At 37.2% G+C, this 24,515-nt stretch overlaps 6 protein-coding genes across 8 annotated transcripts; 3 read left to right on the plus strand and 3 right to left on the minus strand.

Annotated features, from left to right (window-relative positions):
• Positions 1–7,096: 7,096 nt before the first annotated feature.
• sotv (exostosin glycosyltransferase sotv) lies at positions 7,097–9,778 on the minus strand. Its single transcript, XM_065301516.1, has 5 exons — positions 9,143–9,778; positions 8,328–9,090; positions 8,093–8,273; positions 7,593–8,032; positions 7,097–7,533 (listed from the first exon to the last, which is right to left on the minus strand). The coding sequence occupies exons 1-5, from the start codon at positions 9,661–9,663 to the stop codon at positions 7,312–7,314; spliced, it is 2,127 nt and encodes a 708-aa protein (XP_065157588.1). The 5' UTR covers positions 9,664–9,778; the 3' UTR covers positions 7,097–7,311.
• Positions 9,779–10,080: 302 nt separating this feature from the next.
• LOC135791205 (uncharacterized) lies at positions 10,081–11,763 on the plus strand. The gene is made up of 4 exons (XM_065301521.1): positions 10,081–10,245; positions 10,301–10,484; positions 10,541–10,578; positions 10,636–11,763. Exons 1-4 carry the CDS (start codon positions 10,194–10,196, stop codon positions 10,875–10,877), a joined length of 516 nt encoding a protein of 171 aa, XP_065157593.1. The 5' UTR covers positions 10,081–10,193; the 3' UTR covers positions 10,878–11,763.
• Positions 11,070–17,990, minus strand: Tsp96F (Tetraspanin 96F). Its single transcript, XM_065301517.1, has 4 exons — positions 17,172–17,990; positions 13,949–14,143; positions 13,653–13,826; positions 11,070–13,453 (listed from the first exon to the last, which is right to left on the minus strand). The coding sequence occupies exons 1-4, from the start codon at positions 17,232–17,234 to the stop codon at positions 13,103–13,105; spliced, it is 783 nt and encodes a 260-aa protein (XP_065157589.1). The 5' UTR covers positions 17,235–17,990; the 3' UTR covers positions 11,070–13,102.
• On the plus strand, positions 15,769–22,137 carry LOC135791200 (uncharacterized). 2 transcript variants are annotated; one of them, XM_065301515.1, is made up of 5 exons: positions 15,769–15,950; positions 18,583–18,809; positions 18,910–19,094; positions 19,289–20,450; positions 20,512–22,137. In XM_065301515.1, exons 2-5 carry the CDS (start codon positions 18,648–18,650, stop codon positions 21,343–21,345), a joined length of 2,343 nt encoding a protein of 780 aa, XP_065157587.1. In that variant the 5' UTR covers positions 15,769–15,950; positions 18,583–18,647; the 3' UTR covers positions 21,346–22,137. The 2 variants fall into 2 exon arrangements, with proteins under 2 accessions (XP_065157587.1, XP_065157586.1); XM_065301514.1 differs by lacking the exon at positions 15,769–15,950 and having other exon boundaries at positions 18,462–18,809.
• A 92-nt stretch (positions 22,138–22,229) lies between these two features.
• On the minus strand, positions 22,230–23,223 carry RpL18A (ribosomal protein L18A). The gene is made up of 3 exons (XM_065301518.1): positions 23,112–23,223; positions 22,508–22,864; positions 22,230–22,437 (listed from the first exon to the last, which is right to left on the minus strand). Exons 1-3 carry the CDS (start codon positions 23,127–23,129, stop codon positions 22,282–22,284), a joined length of 531 nt encoding a protein of 176 aa, XP_065157590.1. The 5' UTR covers positions 23,130–23,223; the 3' UTR covers positions 22,230–22,281.
• Positions 23,224–23,419: 196 nt separating this feature from the next.
• Positions 23,420–24,349, plus strand: ND-SGDH (NADH dehydrogenase (ubiquinone) SGDH subunit). 2 transcript variants are annotated; one of them, XM_065301520.1, is made up of 3 exons: positions 23,420–23,596; positions 23,712–23,928; positions 24,019–24,349. In XM_065301520.1, the coding sequence occupies exons 1-3, from the start codon at positions 23,535–23,537 to the stop codon at positions 24,262–24,264; spliced, it is 525 nt and encodes a 174-aa protein (XP_065157592.1). In that variant the 5' UTR covers positions 23,420–23,534; the 3' UTR covers positions 24,265–24,349. The 2 variants fall into 2 exon arrangements, with proteins under 2 accessions (XP_065157592.1, XP_065157591.1); XM_065301519.1 differs by having other exon boundaries at positions 23,421–23,601; positions 23,714–23,928.
• The last annotated feature ends 166 nt before the right edge of the window (positions 24,350–24,515 follow it).

Consider the following 24,515-nt stretch of genomic DNA (forward strand, 5'->3'; position numbering starts at 1 on the left):
CCCAGCTCTCCCTCATACTGATTTTTAAGGGTTTTAAAAATAAATTACTTTTATCCTGTATTGGAATAAATACATCCCCCCAAATGAAATGAATCAACTACAAATTTCTTCCAAACACCATTATCCTTGCCATCCTAACTAACGCGCGAGTCAAGTCAGCTTAAGGCTAAATCGAGTGAATTAAAGTGCGCCGCGCAGCTTTGACTTAGTTCTCATTCTTCGTTAGTTCTACTCTTACCTTGCGCGCCTTTCCGTGCGCATTCGTTCAGCTAAATGTTAAATTATTAACTGAAAGAACGCCTGCGATAGAACATAAAACTCACCGACGCAGGCCGCGACGCTAATTAAGCTTTATAAAACTCGGCCATTATGTAAAACACCTAATTAGGTCCATTGTTTTTGTTATAATAAACAAAACGCGCTCTGCGGCTGAATGGACGCCGCCGGCTTGGGGACAGCGTCCCCGCCGCATCGCGGCGTGTTTAATGGACAAGTGCGAAAAAATCCGCAACATGCTCATGTACGTGCACCTGAATTACCCTGCATACACTTTGCTCCCATAGAATTATTATCTGGTCGTTATTAATTTAATTAACAATAAAAGTTTATCGTTATATTGGGCAAATCGTTTCATTTTTATAAATATTGACTAATATTATGATTTAAGCATTATTATGAGTAAAATTAAAGAAAATTTTAATTTTCTGACAATCCAAACACACTGTGTGTTTGTATGTGGAAACATACGAGTGTGTTCTATTCTCTTATTATTTTATATTATCTATTCAATTGCATTAAAATGTGCAGCAAACGGTCTCCAAATGGTCGCGCTCGCCGACTCGGCATTTGTTTGCAAGCGAACGCGATCCTAGTTTATGCATTGTCTATCGACAAATAAACTAATAAATCGATCCGTAATTATGGGATCCGCTGCACTGGCGATTGATTTACCGGGCGTCCATTGTCGGAGCCAAGCCGTCTGCGAACGAAGCCGATTCCGCAATCTCGGCTTTAACGCACACTAAGTTGCTACCGAACAGAACAACACCGCACAACATGGAAGCTGAAGTGAACAGAAGAGAACAGTTCCAAGATGTTTGCTGTTTGTTGCGAGCGAGAGAATCTCTCGACGAGCGAGGATCGAGGATCACGGCAATTTACCACATATGGGCTACTTTATACCATCCACCTTAGAAAATTATTAGATCTGTCGGCGTGCGCGATGCTGATGCCGCGAAGACGACCCAAGAGAATAGACAAGAATGGGAGTGTGGCGAATGCCAGGAACGAGCCAACAAGACAAGACCCGTCACTGTACAAGACGCAGTCTACACTTTTACACAACAGTTTTAACAAGTTCCAAGCCTTAAAACACATTAAATGCTTAAAAATCGTATTCATAACCTATAAATTAACTTAGGTTAGTACCGCTGGTTGCCTAATACAAAACAAAAGTAATTTTGGTTTGATTAATGCCGAAATTTTATTAAATACATTTGCATGTAAATGATGTCCTGATGTCTAAAAAGTTACTACCATATGTAATGGCTTCATTACGCGTGACTATCAACATGGCGTCGAGTCGCGTCGTCTTGTAATTTAAATTTAAAACAACCACGCACAACGCAGACGCCATCGGACGCAAAAAGTCGCCAACATTTGCATGCATTAATGGGCAATTCGCTTTTCTGGATTCGATCAATTCAATCGACACAAAAACTCGATGCGACATCTTTTACTTCATCGCAAAATTACCAACACACATAGGTACCTAAAATATTGTTGTTTTACGAATAGTTGAAATTTTGTTTGTGGCCTATTTCTGATTGAAAACTAGGAAGCAGGTAACGCGAACGCATTAAATCCGAAAATAACGAATCTTTGTACGCGTACTCGTAGGTTATTATGCGCAGTGCGTAGTTTTATACGACGCGCGTATAACTAATTATATCCCGTTCGAATCGGGAACATTGTGCGTTAAAGCAAAATACGTTTTCAGCACAACAATGCAATTAGTTTAAAACCGCCCGAAACATTTGAAAATTACGCATAAACCTGCATATTTCCTTCAAATTGTGTTTACATTCCGCGTGAATTTCTAATTTTATACGATTTCATTCATCAAAATACAGAAATATTTCCAGATAGAGAGAGCTTATATTAACTTCATACCGTACATATTATTCTTATCAAGTTATATTTATTTTCCCATTTTCATTATCATATTAATGTTTACGAAAAATAACACATCGAACCCGCAACGCAACATTAAGCGCCGCGATTGTGCTTTATTTTCTCATTTCGCATTTCATCAAGTAAATTCTAGCTTAAATTAATAATCGCGGAGTTAATAGTGTTTAAAATTGAGTGCGCGGTTTTGTGATCGATTTTAGTCGCGCGCCGATCGCATTAAAATAATAAAAATCCCTATTATGGCTCGCCTGTGACGAATCCTGTTAACCGCGATGCGTGTTTGCTTGAATCGATATTTATTATTTTATTTTTATATTCTTTCATGCGAGGCCTATATCGGGTTTTCAATAAACCAATTACACATGATATTGTAAAGATATTACCATCTACATAAACGTAATAACTGAAACACGCTCAGTTATGCTTATATTAATATCAAAATTACATTTTATATAAGCTAAATTGGAAAAATCACTCAAATTATTTCTAAAAACTAGTTTACACCTAGTTTTGTATCAATTAAAACACTTTTTAAATTAAATACACAAATATTTTGTGGCTTTTTGTACTTTGGTGTTACTATTGTTCGAATTTACATCTGCATAAGTCATGAACTTTGACAAGATACTTTCCATCGTAGAGTAAGCTTCAAGAAGACAGCATAACAGCAAAGCAGACAACAAGCTCCTCATTTCACTGTCCCTTTGCTCCTTTGCTTCTTCTCTCTACTCTACTATCCTCCGTCTTGTGCAACTCGTCGTTCGTTACCTCTTCACCTTCAAAAACGTAACTCTTTCGTTCTTTCCGCGAGACGCTCCGGGTGCGCCATATAAGTGCATCAAACACTGGTAGTTTTCTGTAGATCAACGAAGATCTTTGCGATCTGCTCACACGTCCACTTTCATAGCCATCACGTTTTTGTCTTGTTATTATTTTTTGCGTACATTTTCCATGTGTTCACATTCACAAATCAAAATAAATTAAGTAAAGCCATATTATGTTCAACAAATGTTTCAAAAATTGAGTTCCTGCTGTGTTTCTAAATGTTTCTCTCTATTTTTGGGGCGTTTTATAGAAATTTTAATAAAACTAAACAATTTTTAACATTTGTTTATTGTCTTATTGTAATTTATTGTGATATTAGAAGCTAATTTAAAATTTCTTTACTTTTGGAATTGGTGAATTTGAGTCATACTAAACTACTACCGGTATTTCTATAAAGAGACAAAGATATTTCAATAAGAAACTCTCCGAGAGCAAAGTAGAAAAATTTGACATGTTGTGACTCTGTCATCTTGATGTTGTCTTACAACTTTACTATGTATCTTGTTGTTGTTTTCTTCGCTGGCAGATTGTGACCGGTGCGAACGCGCGAAAACCCAAACCGCGCCAGATTTGGTAATGGCACAAATGTGTGTCCTTTCACGGTCACGCCGCGGCGCTCGGCATTAGACGCGTCGTAGTAATCGCCAGTTTTTCATGCGATCGTATGTAAATTATGTAATTAAACAGCGCTTAGCTCATGCCGTCCGCGGCCGTCACTCGCGCGCAAAGAAACGAACAAAAGACAACAAGCCGGAGCGGCAAACTTCAACATCAACGCGAATGTGTTAATATTGGTTTATAATGTACGCGCTGCTCATGTGTTGCAGAAAACAGAAATCCACTCGGACGGCGCGCGCCCGTCGAACGTGGGTTGATGTTTATTGCTTCGCTAATAACAAAATAAAGATTGATGGGGAGCACGCTTAGCGTTACTATTATTCTTTGAATACGCTGTACAATTCAAAGAAATAGTGACATTTTCACAATAGAAAATTTCACTATATAAAAATCTATTTGTTTAGTTAAACGCGACAACTTGAGACGTTTCGATCAGTCCCTTTCGCCACTTGGAATCCAGGAATGCGTCCGCCGTCGGGTCGTGATGTGGTCAACGCGCTTGATTGACGAGGTATTGAATTAACTTTGGTGACATAAAGCATTTCGTCCGTCTTTCATTACCAGCCTCTAACCCGTACATTGCGCTATCATCAAGTAGTGTAAAGTGTGTAGCAGTCAACTCAAGAATACTCAAAAATAATTAACAGGTCGCGCGTCGCCCAAGTTTATGATGATTGTGATCATAATGGCATAAAATTACAATTTTCAATTTCTAATTGGGATTAAATAATGCGCGTACCTACACTTGTGAAGTTCATAATTTATTATAACTTATAATAAGAATAAACCTCTTTGTACGCACAAGAAAGAACCGAATACATTAAATTCTATAGCATAAATTATGTTTTCAAAAACATAATTTAAACTTTACTATACTATAGCTTCCATTATGCTATTATGCTATTGTCAACCGGGTTTTTTTTTCTTCTGCTGCTTCTTTAAGTTGTTTGTTGTTGTTATTGTCGTCGTCTTGAATCTAATATGGCGGCTTTGTTTTCGATCGCGCGGCATTGCGTGCGATTACAGTTGCACGCATATCGCGCGCCATGACGCGAGGATAAGTACATCTGGTCGGACATCGTTTATTGTTTCTGTGTATTGTGTGGTACTCGTGTTTTGTTGCGTTCGCAAGTCGCGACCCGCGACCGGTAGCGCGATATGACCAGCCGCGAGCGCTTCTGGATTCGCCATAAAGGGCCGACATGTCCGCGTTGTAGAAATGTATTGGAAAACGAGTGCTTGTGCATCTGCACCGGTCGAAGCCAACAAACATATGCTCATACAGTAAACATACTGTTTGTCACGAATCACACGCAATAAAAATTTCAAAAATTCTTCTTCTTTACATTTAAAAATATTTGGTTATGTTGTTAGTTTAGCGCTAGCGCGCATGCGTATTAGATATTTGTTTGTTTTTGATAACAAACAGCATATCATTGAATTTGATTGAATCCAGCAGACTGCATGTCTCTGGCGGCTGGCCATTACGACCCGGCAACGATCAGATTCTTCGGCCGTGATGCGGCGCACATATTGAAACGCCGTCGGCCGCCGTCCGTCGGGAACTTTATGGCCCGCCGCGCGATTGTGAGAACTCTCGACTCCTCGCGAGTCCTCCAACAGGCGATTACTGTTTATCAAATCAACGTGGAACACACTGGACGTCGTCCTGTCACCGCAAGACGGTCGCACGGCAGCGGGCTTATTAATACTGGACATGATTATCCTTAATCCGAAACAACACATGTCCACTTAGCAGCATGGGCAAAAAGTGCGTGCAGAAAAACATGAGTTATACCAAACAATATCTGCCAATATCAATTACAATCGGATCTTCGGCCGTTTGAAATTAAATATCGCAATTAGCGATTGATGATATTTCTTACCGCGCTTGAAAAGGACGATGAGGTAGCCGCAGGACGAATGGAACAGATGTCGATTGATTTATTTATTTCTTTCGCCGCTACTTTGGCGGTTTTTGCAGCTTATTGGAGCTTTTTTGTGTGTTTTAGCAACATTCGCTTGTTTTCGCCGCCGCGTGCGGCAAAAAGCGCCGATCGATTCCGCGCTTCGCGTTTTTTTCTCCAGCTTCTTTCGCGCGGCAGGGAGAAATAATCGATCCGGCGATGATCGTTTACGCGAGTCATATAACAGGTTGCAATTATTTATGCGACAAATAAAAGTAAACAATGGTCGTGTAGTCCTTTGACCGGCCGAACGCTACCAGCTACAATCGGCGAAACGGCAAGAGAAGGTAAACGGCCAAACGCAAGATGCAAGCGACTTTCCGATTGTTTTCAAACGCGCACCGCAGCTCACAGTGCGTTTTATAGTGGTGTTTGTGTCAGCCGCTCCGGTTCGAGCTATAGCTGTGTGTTTTTCCAACCGCACATCGGAAACATTTCAAATGTATTCTATGAGTTGTCCTGCGACCGGGAGAACAATCGCACTTATGTTAATGGTACAACATCGACGGCACAAGGGGATTTTTTCTTTGGTTGGGAATTTTCAATTAATGAAGGATTATTGTGATTCAAGATTGTGGAATCAACTCCTAATGTTGCAATTTATATTTAAAATAAAATTATAATAAACGTTTGTGACAAATAATGACGAAAAATACGTTTTGTTACTTTTCTGTTAAAAAGTAAGTTTAATCATCATCGGTTACCTGCACATGTACCCACAGGTAAAACACTTCTAATTACCGTGCATTAACGCATTATTATTAGTAGTAAGTATAGTAATGTGCCTCGCTTATTACTTATTACTTTCAACCTCTAATAACACACCTTGTCAGAGTTCGCGCCGGACCCAAACCGCATATTTACTCAAACAGATGGCAGCGAATCTATCTCTGTGCACTTGTCGTGCCCGGAAAACTATTACGAACAATTTGCATCAAATGTTCCGATGCTATGCCAGGCACTTTGAGGCCTCCCACAAGGACCTCATGGGTCGCAAGACGATAACGCACTCCGAGCCAAGACACACGGAGGTTTTAGAGGTGTGATTATGGCCTGAGCGTTAATTGTTGACCGCGGCGCTAATTGATTGCTAAATGTGTGCAAACTCCACTCTACTCGAGAAAGCACAACTCAAGCCAAAAGAATGTGCAAACGCCGCTTAACAATCGTAATAAACAAAACCACCAGGAATGAAAAGGCAATATATTTCAACAAAACGTTTACGCATAGATGCTTACCTCTGAATCAAACAGCTACACATTTAATTAATTAACTCACGTCTTTTAATATTGTTATTTATAGCAGTTAATGTTTCCAAAATAACGTTCATTGAAGACCAGTTAATGACAAAACCACGAAGACAAAATGAGCAAATACGCGGTAAACTATACTTTCAGCGCCATCTAGTGTTCAAGTTAGCAACTAGCCCTGGCGTTAATCAAAATTTGTGTAATGTTGAATTTTCTTAAATATAAACTAAAACACAATATGTGTTAAGTTCTTAGTCATTTTATTATAACATATTATACACTTATACATTTGGTATCAAAACAGTTCAAAGTTGAAAGTCTACACAACTAATAAGTCCATTAGATATTTGATTACAAGTTGATTATAACAAAAGTATACACAAATATAATGATATGAATACAATTATGTACGTAGTCGTGTACTAAATGCTAATTATCACATTAGAAGTCAACAAAATTTACAAGCTACCAATATTATTAAAGCGTTTCAACTTCTCCGGGAACGGATCCTTGTACAGCACAGGATCAGCCCGAAACTCAACAGTCTTCAATGGCATCCTACCGAAAGCTTTCGCAAATCTGTCGACGCATTGCGAACGCTCCACCATGTGCCCCATGTCAGCAGATAACATTTCGTTGTTCGTACATTCGGGACATTTAAATTTCTTCCTTGGAGCAACCTAATAAAAACAATTATTTATAGAATTGATGTTTAAAAATACTTGTACAAATGTTATACCTTTATTGGTGGTTTATTAGTAACATTTGCAATTAAGAAATTCATCGCAATGTCTTCACAATTCATGTGCTCATCAACCCAATCTTTGACTTCACTCGGCATAGAAGTCGTGTACAAATAATTCCAGTACTTGTGATAAAAAGCCGCACCAGTTAACACCATTGAAATTTCGTTGGTCCATTCCGATTCGTACTTCCACGTGCCAGTGCCATTATCCCAGACGTGCGTTCTTGATGGAAATCCGACAATTCTATCAGGAAATTCCCGCCAGACTTCAAAACCAAATTCTAACTCATCAGATGTTAGCATGACAATATCGTCATCAATTGAAAGAATCGCTTCTGTTTCGATCTCTTCGTACGGGATGAACCGGTTTGATAATTTATTAGCTTTGGTTTTAATGAGATTTATTGGTTGAGAAATTTGTGGGAATCTCGATACTATAAGCAATTATAAATTAAGTTTTGATCATTTTCTTTTGTTATTAATTTAATACTTACACGAAGGTGGTGCCTTTCTCTGATGATTCCAAACGACTACAACTTTAGTTAAACTGGGCACTTTTGATAGTTTTTCAATTAACAAGAACAAACTTTCAACTCTGTCATATGTGAGGATGACCGCAGTAAATCCTTGTGATTTCGGTGCTGTTATTGGTAGAAATAGCGGATTTTTCATACACTAAAGAATAGAAACATTTAAGAACAAGGTTTAGAGTTAAAACAAGCAACTTACTTCTTCAGGACGTAAATTCCAATCATCATACGTCCTGCCCCACTGTGGGAACACTCTATCTTGAATAACATCTAAAGTAGTCCCAACAATCAACTCAATTGAAGCAAAATACTTCTTATATAAGAATTTAACTTGTTTTCGCATATGTTTTACTTTTTCAGCCGAAATTTTTGATAGCGTATCCATTGTTGAATAAATATAATCCTCTGGTATGAAAACAGCCGCTCTCTTCCAGTCAATAACATTACTAAACGGCAAAACTGGACTGTCCATAATGACCACCGGAATACATCCGGCCGCCATGATTTCCAGCAATGCAAACTGTCCGTTCCTTTCACCGCGAAAGAGAGTGCAGTAAACACTCTCCTGTAAAACCTGTGGATAATCATATACATGCTGAGTGTTTACATCGCAACGTTTCGTATAATTATGATTGAAACAGGCGTCAAGCAGTAGCAAATCTTGATGAGTATTCTGAAGCTGTTCCAGGCCTTGGAAGTAGAGAGCATCAATATTTAATTGTGATGAAGTTAACTTGTGACGGCGATTAATATGTGATTTATCCGAATTGTTATCATCAACAAGATGGCTAACTGGACTGTAGACAGGGATTGGAATATCGAATCCAGTCCGGATTGTAAATGAATCAAAATCTGCGCCGGCAACCAACGCATTTCCCATATTCAACTCAAGCAGAGATTCAAAATTGGGCGCAGAACCAGAGATCATATTAAAAATTAAATGGTTCTCACCATGATACCAACTAAAATTAAAAATTATGTTAAACAGGTCAATTGAATCCAATTTATACTTACAATGGTAAGTTTTGTAAAACTTTATTGGTAAAGTTCAAGTCAATATTCTCCTGATTAAGTGTATCAATTGATGGAACAAACAAGCAAGCCTCATTTGGATTAGAAGTATAATACTTTGACTCCAGTAATGCCTGTAGAATCTTGTAATATTCCTGTGAAATCACTTTTGTTGTTTGTGCCCCATCACTGGATATATAGTTTTTTAGTGGATAAATGTAAACTGTTATCCTGTCATGTCCTGTATGGCCACATCTGTACAAATTAAAGCAATCCCAATATGTGCACTTTCTATTCACGGGTCTTGAAGGCAGTGTGTCATCCTTGATCGTATACTGAGGCAGGGAATACAATCCTTTGAGTTGCACCTTCTCATAAGTTCTATTCACATCAGACTTCACATTGTAGACAATTACAATGACAATATAGAAGATTATGATGAATAGGAATAAAATGAAGAAGTTGCGATAGTTGTAGTGACCATTTGTGCGCGCGCTGAAGGAATTTTTCAGTGGTAAAACCATTTTCCAGGAGGGTTTCACTGATTTTCTTGCTTCTATTTACACATGACTTATACCACTGACGTTTGAGGTTATAACTCCAAAAACAAACAAAAGTTGGGAAACTTTTATTTTGATGACAATGAATGAATATAATTTATTAACTATGAACATGAAATAAAAAGATAAAGCATCAGTTAATTCAGTATTAAATTCTGTACAAATTTTCATACATAATTACTTCATTATTTGTTTATGTTTCAATGGAATAAAATATTTTCACTATGCTTCATTCTTCAGTAATTACATATTCTAGGAAGACAACATCAACTTATCATGTTTGAATAAGTAAATGATAGTTCAGATCAGTTTACACTGCGATGCAATGTTTGACGAGTTGAAATTTATTGATTTTCGTGACGCTGTTCCAGCGCAAGTTCCAATTCACTCCCACGCTCCTCGGCCCTGCTTGCTTGTCAGCTGTTGAAAGTGCATTTTGCATCCAGGATAAAAAACACAGAAGCCACAGGAGAACATTGTGCAATTTGTGAAACATGAATAACACGATTAAAATACCCGTCTACATTCGTAGATATGACTTATTTGGTGAGTACTATCAATCTATTCGTAGAAATCAAATGTAATGTTGGTAAATTTGCAGAGGAACCAGAAGAGGAGCTTCTTGAATTTGAGCTGGACCCCAATATGCCCTATGCTGAGTTAAGGAGTGAGATACAGTCTTATTTTAATATCTCACCGGAAGATCCAAAGGTCATTAAAGTCAGGAACAAGGATTATGTTTTGGTTCCTCTAACTGATATGTTGACACAATCTCGAGATCACAGGTAGGAACAAAAAGAACTTTTAAGTAGTTATTCCTCACTTCTTTTTTGTGTTTTAGTCCTTACACAATTGATGTCAATAAGATTACCAGAGCAAGTAAGTCCTGAGAATTATGTTTAAATCAGTTTTATTGATTTTAAACTTGATGTTTAGATGAAAGTAAAGTGAGCATGCTACATGATGCATACATCGACGCGGTAAAGCAAAAACTGCAATGCATGGAGTCGCGAATCTCGCAGGCAGAGGTCCTGCTACCACAACTACAGTGGAGCAGGCAAACTCACCTGGACCAGACAGTCAGCAAACTAAGCACGCGAGTCTCCTTCCTCAATCGACGCGTTGATGAGTTGATGCCGCCGGAATGGAAGAGCAAAATGCCCGAGACGATCTCATAAATCAGCAGGCAGCGTTCGAAACGTAATTAAATCTGCATGCATTACTTTTAAATCTATTTATGAAAGCTGCGGAAGCTTTACATCCTGACAGATACCAGTCTTAATGTCTAAACACAATATAATTAAATTATTAAGAGAGTATTTATAACAATATGATTGTTTTCTATGTAAATTCGGTTATGTAGATGCATATTCTGCGGTATATCATACATTTATTCGTATATTTTCTCTTTTACAATAAGTTTACAACAGAAATATAGTATTCTCGATCGTCATCGTTTTTATTTTTCTTGCATAGATGTAATATTTATTATTTTCTTTTATTTGTTATTCATTAAGCTTTGGTTTGTAAATATCTTGTCAAGTCTTAATTTGTTTTTGTCATCTCGGCCAATATTTTGTGTTCGATTATAAATTCACAAAGATTATTGCTAATACAATGTAAAATACAATATGTATACATTTTAAATCCAACAGTACAAAGTTTAAAACGCAAACGTAGAGAGCAGATTATCTCACAAATGTTTACAGTTGAAACAACAATCTTTGAAACCAATATTAGTTTTGTTCAAATCAGTGTTAGATTGCTGTATCATACTTGTACGAGTAGGAGTATCAATAAGAACACATGTTGCAATCAGTCGAAAAGTATCAAGTATCAAAAAACCTAGCATAATAGATGAGTAACAATTGTTAAACGCTCCTTCCAATGTAGTTACTAGTAATGATGATGCGAAGCAAAAATAAACATACAATATATAAAAAATATTGGTAACAAAATAATAGTGTATAAAAAAGGTATAAAACTATGTTAACATTACTTATAAATCAGTATCAAATCTATGCTTATGTGAACCAAACAGAGAACATAAAGAGAAACAAATGATTTTCGTCTTTGACTGTTTCCCAAGCACAACACACTCCAACATTTGGCAATCCGTAAGTATAGAATAATTATTTGATTTTGACAGTTTTTGGTTTCAGTTTTAAAGGAGATTCGAAATTCATCGTCGAATATAACGCCGTGGTGTAAGTAGTATGTACAGAAAGTATGTAAAGATATCCAAAATATGAGTGTAGACAAAAATTTGGCTTGCTTGGGATTACATATTTAAGTTTGTGATTACGCAGCAGTGTTTTTCATGAATATCATATTTGTCCTTGACTGACTGGTGGTAAATTTTGATTTTTGATACGAGAATATTTCTTTTTCATTTTTGATCGAAACAAAATGGCGTCCATAATGTTGTCATTTCTAGTAAAACGTTGTTCGAATACATATACTACCACTTTGTTGTAGTTATAACAAGTGAGTCTGTGTGCATTTTGGCACAAATGTCATGCATATCATTATGTTATCAATGATTAAGTGAGATTCAAACGCTGGATATTCAATTCGAATTGTGGGTGTATATCGATTGGTAATGCTCTTAAACGTTCACCTAGAACGCGTCCTAACAACTGTTAAACATGGCATATAGATTTATACGTTATGGCACAATAATCTTTAAATAGCTAAATATATAACTCTCTTATAGTACATTCAATAGAATTATGTATGTAAAGGCTAACATCAACCAAACAACAGTCCATACAATCGATTGGACGATGTTAACCTTTGAGCTAAAAGCGTCTCCGAATCCTCATAAATATATTTTTATATGTTTGATGAAAGATGAACGCCTCCAGCAGTAGTAGCGCTTAAGTTTTTTGTTTTTGTACAAACCAAAATATATTTGTGTGCCGCCATCGCCACTCCACATCAAACTCTAGTCAATTCGCGTCAATATCAATTTCAGTGTCAAGTTGAGGTATCCAAAATAGACGTATTCCATTTACCCTTCCCGCCATACAAAAATAATTCGTTCCCGCAACGCGTGCAACTTTATCTTCGGCAAACAAAGTTATAGATTTTTCTTTTGTTGCTTGTTTGTCACCCTGCCTCGATCATCTCACTATTCTGCTCAATTTGTACCTTAGAACAACTTGAAGAAGCAGAAGCATGCTGTGATTGATCATAAAAGCAAACGAGTCAAAACTTACGCTTACCGTCATTGTTATCGCTAAATTGTTAATTATTACGAAGGACTAGTCTACTCTTTATCGCAGCTTTCAACCACATTCGAAAGCGGATTAAAACTAAATTGTGTTTTGTTTGCTTGGATCGCGAAACGATAATTGGTTCAAGTTTGAGAGATGAAACTTAAATACTAATTAAGTATAACTTAAGCTTTGTAACGATTGTTACGATTGATGGCGAAGATGAGTATCGTGGCAAAGAGCATGCCGACCACCTCAATGAAGATAATACCAACGCCAACGTAAAAGCCGATGGGACCATAGAGACGAATAATATCGATGATTTTATCGCTGCAACCTTCGTGGTAGATGATGCGTGTGTCAATATCACCACCAACTTTGAGGACACGCGTGGCGTCTTTACAAGCTTGGGTTGTCACACCTTCACGGCAGCAGCTTTGCGGGATGGTGAAGTACAACGGGTCCGGAGAAATGGCGATTACAATGTTCTGATTACCAATCCAGTCATTGGGACGATCAGCACCACAACAACGCAACTAAAACAACAAAAAACATTGATAAATATATATATGTCAGATGCTTGATGCTATTTTCATAGTTTATGAAACATCAAACGCCAACACAGCGTGGGCGTTGTGCATGGGCATTTGTTGCGCTTCCACTTCCTGGCATTTCTTGAAAACAATAGCCTCTCCGCTATTCAAGTGGGCATTACGAGTATACGAGCGTACTTACGCCGCTTTGAATGGCATCGAACGTTGTCTGGCGACTCTTGACCTTTGCGTACTCCTCCGACACGGTCGTCTTCAACGTGCTGCGCACTAACGGTTCCAGTCGGTTGATGTTCATATAGCCCCAGATAATGCTCGACACTTGCGCGACGAAGACGATCAACAGGAAGCAGAAGAACTGCAAAGTAACGACCACTCGACATTAAGTAAACAATCGATGGATGATATTATGCATGCATGCAGCATATTAATATTAACTATGACTCATTGTGGATATTATTATAAAATGATTTTACTCACAGTGCAAAGCATACACTTGGATTCACGCAAAGCTCCACAGCAGCCGAAGAATGAAGTCAGGAAGAGCAGTACGCCAATTCCGAGCAGGATATACGTTGTGATGAAGTAGTTGTTGGCGTCCTGCGCCATTGAAATGTAGAAGGTCGGGTCGATGAGCATCCATGTTGCTTGAGCGACTATTGCTAGTCCTATCAGCTGAAAATTAATTCAAACAATGGCTTAAAATTGAAATTATATGCCTCTGTATTTAAACGAAATGTTAATTCACACTATAAGTGTCTAGAAACGTAGGTATCCTAGCCTTATGTTTATTAATTACATCCGCTATCAGTATACATTTAAAAACAGAAATATTCATTTTTAGCCACGCTGTTCACAAATAAATAAAAGAACACTGAGCAGATATTACAGTATTATATAAGTAGCTTCGGCTGAAAAGTAAAATTAAGTGTTTGATTGAATTGTGCTATAAATAATCGAAGTGTTTGGATGTTTGCTTTAACTTTCAATTTCAGTTTCGTAGAGAGGTGCTTTGCTGGGCTTTAAGCATCAGTTCTCTTTCGGTTACGCACCGGCCGGTAGCCGGTATCAATGCACAATGTGGATGTAGGTATACGAGTTATTTATAGAGTGGGTGTTTGGGTGTTTAGCTTGTGCCGCTTTGCATTCGCCAGGTTACAAGTTTCAAAATTCAACACTAAACTTCGCTAATCGTATATACAACATCGTAATACGGTATGATAGTATGTAATAAGAGTAATATACGTATATGCTATAAGTTTGTAAATGCTTACTTAATAATTATTAAAGGAACAAGTTAAATGTTAAAGTTTATGAAGAAAGTTTGAATGGAATTGAAATTTGAATAATTTGAATTTCAAACTATGATCGTGATATCATTACTGAAATTATTAAGTAAGACAATTTATCTTGGTAGGAGAATCAGGAAATGTGATGTCACCAATGCAAAAATATGCAAGAATATCAATGTGGTGAACCGCAACTCGCAATGGAAGAAAAAAGTATAAGGAAATATTAATAACCTAATAAATATAAATATATTAATTTATTAATGGCAAAATTAAGGGTGTGGCAAAGAATATTTAGTCCTGAACGCAAATTATAGTTTTTTTGCGCGTAATATGCGATAAATTAAATATTCAATGCATAATGAATGAAAAATGATGTCATTTTGGCTTGAAGTTATTAGAGTTGACGTAAGTATGTTTTAAAGTTACTTCAATGTCAAAAATGGTTTTAATTTCCATTATTTCTTTTAAAACACACTTAAATAAATATCAATAAAGTCATATAATAATTTAATTACATGAGAAATCATCAGTATTTAAATATTTGTTTAAAAATAAATACTTTTAATAATTTTACTCTAATTCGATCAAAAGTTTGTATTTATACAAAGTTTTTTCTCTCTTTCAAAACCGTCATTGTCACGTAAATGATATATGATATAACAGCTTATTTGTGAACATTCTATCATTCAAAGCGCGACTGCTACTGAGTAATAAGAGGAATTAATTGCTTTGGTGTTTGGCGCATGGGTAGACACATTTTGCACACATAGGTTGGCCACTTGGATTATTTTCAACATTTTCAACTCGGTTTTCATGTATGGCCGCTTGATGCTTGCTACTTGACCTCCTGTGTCATCGAAATATTTTAAGCGGTTGGATGATGTGCGAAAATTGCACTCATAGATGACTAATAATATAAGCCAAACATTTCATTACACTACAAAAATGTTTCGGGAATAATCTGACAATATAGAAATATTAAAATATATAAATCGTGATACCACTATTTACAAATCATTTTTTTCTGTCAGAGTGAAATTATTTTTCGTATATTATCACTTTTATGAATTATTACTGAAATCGTATAGTGACTTTATACAATTTCCTGTCGATTCGAGCAGATTTTGTGTGGGACTGCAATAAACTAGGTTGAATTTACACAAGTGGTCAGGATTTTATTACATGAGAGCGTAAGTTTGTTTAACTAAGTAATAAAATTCATCACATATAATAAAAATAAGAATTTCATCATGAAAACGCAGACATGAAAATAGTTTTCAGATATACCTAACTGTTTAAACAATATTTTATTATAAGAGATTTTTGAATTGCAATTTTTATTTTTAGTTTAACAACTGAAACTGTTTCAGACGATGTTAAATTAAACATAAAAATTGTAATTCAAAAATTACTAATAATAAAACATTATTTAAACTGAAAAAAAATAAATATAAATTATTTCCCTTCAATTTAATTTTTATAAGTAACCACGCAAAAATTTACAATTAATCATACAGATTAATTGAAAGAACTACTTGACCTCAATGTTGACCACAATATCAACTTATTATCAAATTTCATGCGCAAACAAATAGCGCATGATATTGAGCATTTATTGAACTAAAATTTCGCAGACTTGTTAGAAAACATTTTATTATTGTAAACAATTCGATTGAAATAGGAAAGGAAAATAATTTAATCTCGAGAATTTAACTATCTCTTCATATATGCGTAAATATGGCGTAACAAACTTTTTATACGTTGAAATTTATCCAGAATTGTTTTCCTAGTTTATGCAGCATTCATCAAACTGCAGATTCGCGTGAAATTTGAACTAGCAACTCAAGCGCCTTTGTTTACAAATAAACCAAATCGATCGAGCTGCAGCAGCCGCGTGCAGCAAGCAGCAACCCCCCGCGTGTTCCTGCGTCCTGCACGTGAATCCGGGACGCTACGCGACCGACTCGTGCGCATTTCGCAATGCCGCGCCAAAAACATCCCGCACAGCATCAGCGTCCCCAACCCCTAATCGACCTACATATACACCATTTTTAACTGCTGAAATACGGAGAATTGGAGCAATAGCAAATGAAATAACCTGCAGCCATTGCAACTATTGTAGAAATTTATTCCTTTCTAGTGAAATGCTACCTGAGTTGACATAGGTAAAGTTTATTATTGGTCTACAGAATATAAACAAAAACATGAAGTAACCACTAAGTAAAAAGTTAATATTCTACAAATTTTACGCGGTAAAAAGAACCATCACTAACAATATAGAAAATTTCTGAACAATTCAATTTCTTTTGTCATTTTTCAAAAAATAAAGGTACACATTTTGAAAACGTCTGTCCCTTTAAGTTAATCTCAACTAGCACTACAAATTTTCATATTCTAAGGCATTTACTAACCGTAAACAAGAAGTTCATAACGACGAGGAGATATTTCACGCATCCGTAACACACGCCTCCCATTTTGCTTCCTGTGTTTGTGGTACTAGACTGAGATTTTCCTTCTGTGTACACACACACAAACTTCAAAATGCAAGAAATAAATTTTTATATTTATTCCTACAACTTCCAAATCACTGCACGTCACTGTGTTACGATTACTGTGCACGAATTTAGAAGAACTACACAACAACACCAATGAAAATCTGCTTGTTGCGCGGCTCGCTTCAGGCACACAACTCTACAACTGCCTGCTTTTGCTGAACTGCTCTGAACTCGCACGTACCACAACACTTCTCAATTCTGACTGCTTGTGGCTTGCTTCACGGATTCACGGTTCACACTAGCTGAACTGGCTCGCGCTCGCGACTCGCGCCGTCTGTGATTGAATGTAGATTACTCGAGTCAGCCGTTCGCGTCCGCGGATGAAGCCGATAAAACGGATGCGATTGCAGACAGCAAACGGGACGCTCCGACTCACCATAAAGCAAACACAGCCGTCGAGCTTCGCGCAAGTTGGGAACTAATACTGTATATGTATGTTGGTAGAAAGAGAATCGAAAAACTCAGCTAGATAACCGACAGCGGTGTGTCGGAAATAGACTCAGTGGGTACAGTTTACACGGCGTGAGCTTGTAAGCAGAAAGCTCTGATCTGCAAGACGGTCGAATGTAACATTAGAGCATCGCCAGCAAAACAGCAAATAACACGAGACAGACGGTCTCCCACATTTGTTTGCTTCTCTGTTTAGCTCGGTTGGAACACGAGCGAGATAAATGCGTAACGGAGCTTTCCTGAAGAACGAAGAACGAAAGCTGTTAGAAGGAATGAGTCGATGATGGCCGCGCGGGTGCAGCCAGAAATCGATAAACGGCCATCCATCCAACGCGACGCAAATTGCCTTGCTTTCATTCTCACATTTTCCAGTAAATTATAGCAAAACTGTCCGGGCTAGACAGGGTCTATTATTCCCTAAAACACAATTCTATCAATTTGCGTTTAAGTAATGAAGCCATAACTTATAACCTCATTCGGTTTTGGATTATTTTTCGCTGCCATTATCCTTAATCCACTAAAACAGTCATGATTGATAATGCTAAGTACAAACCTTCCTTAAGTGATGGTTTAATCAAGACTCCTACCTCGTTTAATGATATATAATTGTTTAATTTGACTAAAAAACGATAAAACAAAATGAGCTTTTTCGATCTTTGAATTTTTTGAAGAGCGGGAAATATGCTGCGCATGCGTACATTGACCAACGCGCATTGTTAAAATGGCCGACGGTGCGGTCACTGGGTTTACGGTGTTTACATTGAAAATTATATACAATGTAATTGAACGAACATTAATAACGTCTCATTTTACTTAGGTTCATCAACAGCACACCGTGCTGAAGTGTTTTGATATGTGCGTGTCGAATGTTACACAGTGAATATGTCAAAAAACTGCAACAGAGTTGAGATTGAGGACTATGATGAGTGTGAGGAGTTGCTGGAAAACATAAATAATGGTAGAACCCGCACCACGTGTGGAGCCCTTATCGTGCGGGTTAATGAGTATTTAAAGAAGCCGCTGATTGAACATGACTTGACCGGGGTAGGTTCTTGTTATTGTAAATATAAGTATACAATGAAGACCTGTCAATGGCCTTGTATGTATAAAGCATGAGTTGTTCTACTTTCTCTTTTTTTGGCAGATTCTAAACAATTACCTAGGAGTTTTGCAAGAGTCTGGCATTTATATACAGAATGGCATCTTCAACACAAACTTTGCTGAAGCTGCATTGCTTTTGCAGGGGTCTGTACAGCTATATGGGAAGAAGGTTGACATGCTGTGGGATTTTGTCATTGAGTACCTGAACAGGAACATGTTATATGAAGAGTAAGTGTTATTTAATTAAGTTATATCATCTGAATTAAGAAAATTTCATTTCGTGCTTTATAGTCTGATAATTCTGAAATTATATAATTTATGTTTATTTGGTTGCCTACCTCGCATTTTGTGTTTGATATATCATATTGGGATAGGCAACACAAATATATGTTCCAAATGAATGAATATTATCTTTTTGCTAGGAAAACTGATGAAAATAAAGATCAATTTGAACTTCTCGAGGAACGTAAGGAGAAATTCAAACGCAAACGTAAAATTCTAGAAGAGAACGATGATGAACAGAAGCAAAAAAGCTCAAGGAAAGCTTTTGTTGTCGATAAATCCGCGGCTAATATTCAAGGAATGAACTTTGAAGATTTCCAGCAATATATGATAACTGACCATTCTTCCACTTCGAATCACACCACAAAGACATACGAAGAAAATTGGGCGGAACGTTTGGCTACTTCTAACGCGTCCATCCTGGACAACAAACTTCGAAATGGTAACTGCGTCCCGTCCGAAAACTCCCCAGAAAACCAAATGATAACCAACCTCAACAGTATTATCTCACATGGCAGCGCCGCTTTGCAATATGACCTAACAGAATTCAACATATACGGTGAAAGGGAACCCATGGGAGACTACGGTACATCCTCGTCTTTCGATCAGATTAACCGTGAAATCGCATCACAACATCGTCAAGTCCATCAGAATAATATACCAGACTCACAAGTAGCACGTGATGATGTGCAGGATGTTGTACTACAAAAATGGCTCACGGGGAAGTCAATGCGAGTTGATCAAGTATACGCAAAGTTGCAAGAATTTAATACGGAGGTTGAACTGACTTTGAAAAGTTTATACAAACTTGCAACGAAGATAAGTGAAGATGGCGGAGAGAGGCTGACTTGTTTTTATCAACAACCCGCCACTTCAGTAAGTCTGGTTGATGATAACAATGGGGATGATTTGATTGCGGCAAGAGAAAGCACAGAAAGTTCTTTGAGATGCAGCACGCCTCTCATTGAAAGCGAGATTAATGCCACAAATGATATTAATAAGGAACTGGGAGAGATGATGGAGAAGCGCAATGGTTCCATTCGGAAGACGATGGATAGTGACCTGGAGTCAGGAGTGTTTGATTCATGCAGTATTTCGACGGAGCAAACTCCAGTCAAAGGAGCATTGAGTGTCATCTCTGACGGCATCGGAATGGACAGCCCATTATCTCCGCAGATTGCAGATGATAGTCGAACGGCTTCGCCGGTAAATATAGCAACATTGTCGGGTTTTCCAAATGATGTGACTGTTATCGAGGAAGTTGCTACAGAGAAATGTGAACCGAAAGGACGAAGAGCTCGGGTAAGTAATAAACTTTAATCTTAGTTCAACTTATTTGATAAAAATTATTTATTTTGAACAGAAAAAATTAAATATGGATGATATGGATTTCAATGAAGATGTATTAAAAAAGCCCAAAAAATCACAACGTATTAAAGAACGCATGTTACCAGTGATAACTGCTAAGTTGGCAGACTTTACAAAGTTTTTCATCCAACATTACACACCCGCAGATGGTGAAGGTGAATTGGAACCGTTCGAAGAGGATTCAGATAATGATGAAGATGAAGTATTGGGAGATTTACCAGATTTTGACGATTCCGCAATGGAGACATCCATGACTTTTAACACTACCGACGTATCCACATTTTCTGATTCTATTAATGTCTCTTCAGAGGAAATCCAAACCGACACAACACCGATAACCGCTAATTCACCAACGAATGAAACATCTTTTGCTGACATCATGTGTAATGATGCAGCAACACGTCTGAAACATGTTCTCGAGTGGCGTAAGTTTATCATGGAAAAGATCAGCAAAAAGAAGTCGGATTTCGATATCCATCAGGAGGAAACTAATATCATTGAGAGTGTTGGTGAGGTGGGTAAGTCTGCGAAGTATCGCGACATGTGCGCTGGTAAGACTTCTGCGGAAGTGTCGCATAATTTTATCGCGATGTTGCATCTGGTCAACACGCATAACGTAAGCGTGAGTGGAGTTAAAGCGGGACGGTTGTCAGACGATTCATTGGAGATCAAACTTTTGTCTACGGATAGGCATCATGAGCATTTAGACGAGTACAATACTTCGACCGCTGAGGAGATGCAAGAGAAGATGATTTGTATTAATAAAGCGCTCAAACGACAGAATAGTGCTGGTAGCATGCGCAAATCGTCGAAAAAACTAAAAGTATAAAAGATCTCGAAGATTGTATATATTTCCAGTGTTAGCTGTAAATATTTTATAATCATTTTGAAATGTACAAACATTTATCACACTAAAACGTTTTCAATGATTATACATAAAATATTTCAAACATTGAAGACGTTTTCCGTTAGATTGATAGAGAAACTAGCAGTAAGTGTTTGTAAATTAAGAAATTTTCAAAATGTAAAGGATTTTCAATGATTCTTTTCAAATTAATGTTGAAATCAAGTTAAATTCTATTCAATAATCGACACTTGGTCAAAAAAAATGAAGCATTATCTAATCGTTTCGACAACTCATACAAAACCTAACATTGTAGACTCTTATTGCTTTATACTGCCTGCATTTTATTTATTATACCATTTTTTATGGCTTTTATGTATGACCATGTTTATATACACACATACTTCATTCATTTATAGTGAAAGAAAGCTTTATTAAAATCAAATCTTGATCAAGTGTGATTATATTCCGAGTTTCACGTAAATTTTAAGGACTCTTGAAGTAAAATATTTTTGTAATGAAAGAATAATATACTAAATAATAATGTTGCACGTATTTTGTCCAATTCAAACACATTTATGGTATACATAAAGAGCACTCTAGTGTGCAACAAATTGCATTGAATATAATTATTATTTTGTTGTAGGTTATTTCCATTCCAGCTAATTTAATTTTATTAAACTCATCTGAATGTAGCACATACAGAAACGGATTCATCAAAATTGTATAAGAATGTTTTAATTTATGAATGTATGATTAAATTTGTTGTTGAAGCAATGGAGCACTTTTCTCTTTTTTTAATTTAAACTAAAGTTATACCTGTGGATGTGGGCAAAAATAATTGGCGCGGACACAAATATGAAAAGCAATTCAGTTGGTAAATTAAGAAATAGGTTTATTTTTTAATTTCAACCACTAAACTTAGCAATAGTATGTACGTGGTTTGCGAACTGAGAAACGGTTCATACCCTTGCGTTGGATGCGTTTCGGCAATGGGAACCTAATCGTTGAATCATGGAACTGTTTCACATGTGGCCTTCTGCAATCTCCAGCCTTCACTTTCTCAACCTTAATAATCTATTGACAAACAAATGAATATACAATACATTAGATACTTCTTCAAAGATGTAGAAATTATAGCTTTTACCTGGATTGAATGAGCGCGAGCACGATGACGAGCACCCATATCTCTGTAGCACTGAGTAACAGCACCGGACACACTCAAGTCGCGGTACTCCCTGTACATGTTGTGGGTGCCTGAGCGAGAGTCGTAACGCAGCCAGATACCGAAGTTCTTGATTTTAACCGGTGTCTTCTCGTGGATGGGTTTCACGTTGACAATTTCTCCGGTGGTCTTCTTGAACTTACGCAGCTGTCGCAAGAAGTACCAGAAACGCGACTTGGCCACGATCTGGTCGGGCGCGAAGATGCGCATTTTGTACAGAGGAGTAGTCTTCTCCTTCTCTGTGGGCAATTTGCGCCCGATCACTTCGAACTCCTTCAACTGAAACACAAAAACACCATTAGTACTTACATTGAAAGCGCCATAATTTGTGTTGCTTTGGTGAGGTTTTATGGTTAGGACATCAACACGTGTAACAAGCGCTCAAAAATCATTCAAAAACTCGACTCGATCGTCAAGGATGGTGATAAATGGATGCACATAACTTCCGTAGTTACTTTGCGGATAGTTTTCGCTTGTTTTAGTGGCTTAATTCAAGATTATTTAGTCAAAAATTGGAGAAACGCACCTCTCCTTTTGCTTTCATGGCTGCGGTCTCGTTAGAAAAGGAACCGGAAAGTAAAGGCACGCCATGAGCTAAAATTTAATGTCAAAGCAAGCGCCCTCTACACATGTTTTCTGTCACATTCAAATAACAACATCTCTGAAGTAAAAATACTCACTGAAAGCAAAAAATTATATAGTTTAATAGTAAATACGTTAATACGCCATATATTATTCCATTAAGTATATCGTTTTTGATAGAATTCGCCCATTTTTCTTTAATACTAAATAAGTATATGTGTTATAATATTGTGTATTTTAGGTTGACTGAATCGCAGGCGCTGCTGCTGCAGTCCGTCAATAAACGATTGAATCTGCTGCCTGGTATCTCTTGCAGTTCTTTTAAGAAAAGAACAATTGAATAAGAAACAGGATCCAATAAATAATTATGGCAATTTGGAGTGCACTGCGCGCGCTCGCAGCTCGTTCTTCAGTGAATGCTGGTGTAACAACAGGTAATTCAGTAATATTTCAAATTATGTAACAATCAGACCAGAGGGTTATGTTTTGATTTGTAATAATCCTTTTTGTCCTTATTATGATATGATATTTGAATCCATTTTTTAGTTGCAAAGAGAGCAATGAGCGGTCACGACAGAACCTTTGCGATAGAGCCGAGTAGGTGGCAATGGAACAGGTTTAAGGATTATTTTCATTATTATTGTATGTTGGGCCTCATCCCAGTTGGTGCTGTCATCACCCTTACCAATGTTTTTGTTGGACCTGCTACTCTTTCTGAAATACCTGAGGGATATACTCCAAAGTATTGGGAATATTACAGGGTATATAACAAATTATACACACTCTTGAACAGTTGTGATTTCTCTACATTAGGCATTTTAAAGACACAATTTCATTATTTTAATTTTTAGCACCCAATATCACGTTGGATCGCCAGGTACATTCTGAAGAATCCGCAAGAAGATTATGAAAAATACCTGCACATGATTTTTGAGGAGCAAGAGAGACGTTTGATTAGGAAGCTGGAGGTGGAAATTAAGGAGAAGATGAAGGAGAGGCAGGATTACCAGGCCTACTACTACAGACCAATTACAGCAAAGTATCACCGCGCCACGAGGGACACTGCCGAATATTTGGACACTGTTCGCGGTGAATAAGTCGTTGCATTGTAGTTAATTTCAAATAATGTTGATAGAATTGTATTCACAATATATAAATAAATTAAAATAAAGAAAGCAATAACTGCATCCCTTATTGAAGTTCTTAAAATTTCATCGTCCTCTTTATCTACGCTTAACCGAGAGCAAAGAGAGGAACCCCCGCGACAGGACTCCGGGAAGCACCCAATGCTGTGTTTACTGCGCGCTGTCTTTTAATTCCTTCGGGCGACCTGCAAAAAGTAGTGGGG

Source organism: Atheta coriaria, unplaced genomic scaffold (genome assembly GCF_025399875.1).
Source record: "Atheta coriaria isolate IRGN ID8LTWV9N9 unplaced genomic scaffold, Caltech_Dcor_3.1 hic_scaffold_4_pilon, whole genome shotgun sequence".
NCBI classification, from domain to species: domain Eukaryota; kingdom Metazoa; phylum Arthropoda; class Insecta; order Coleoptera; family Staphylinidae; genus Dalotia; species Dalotia coriaria.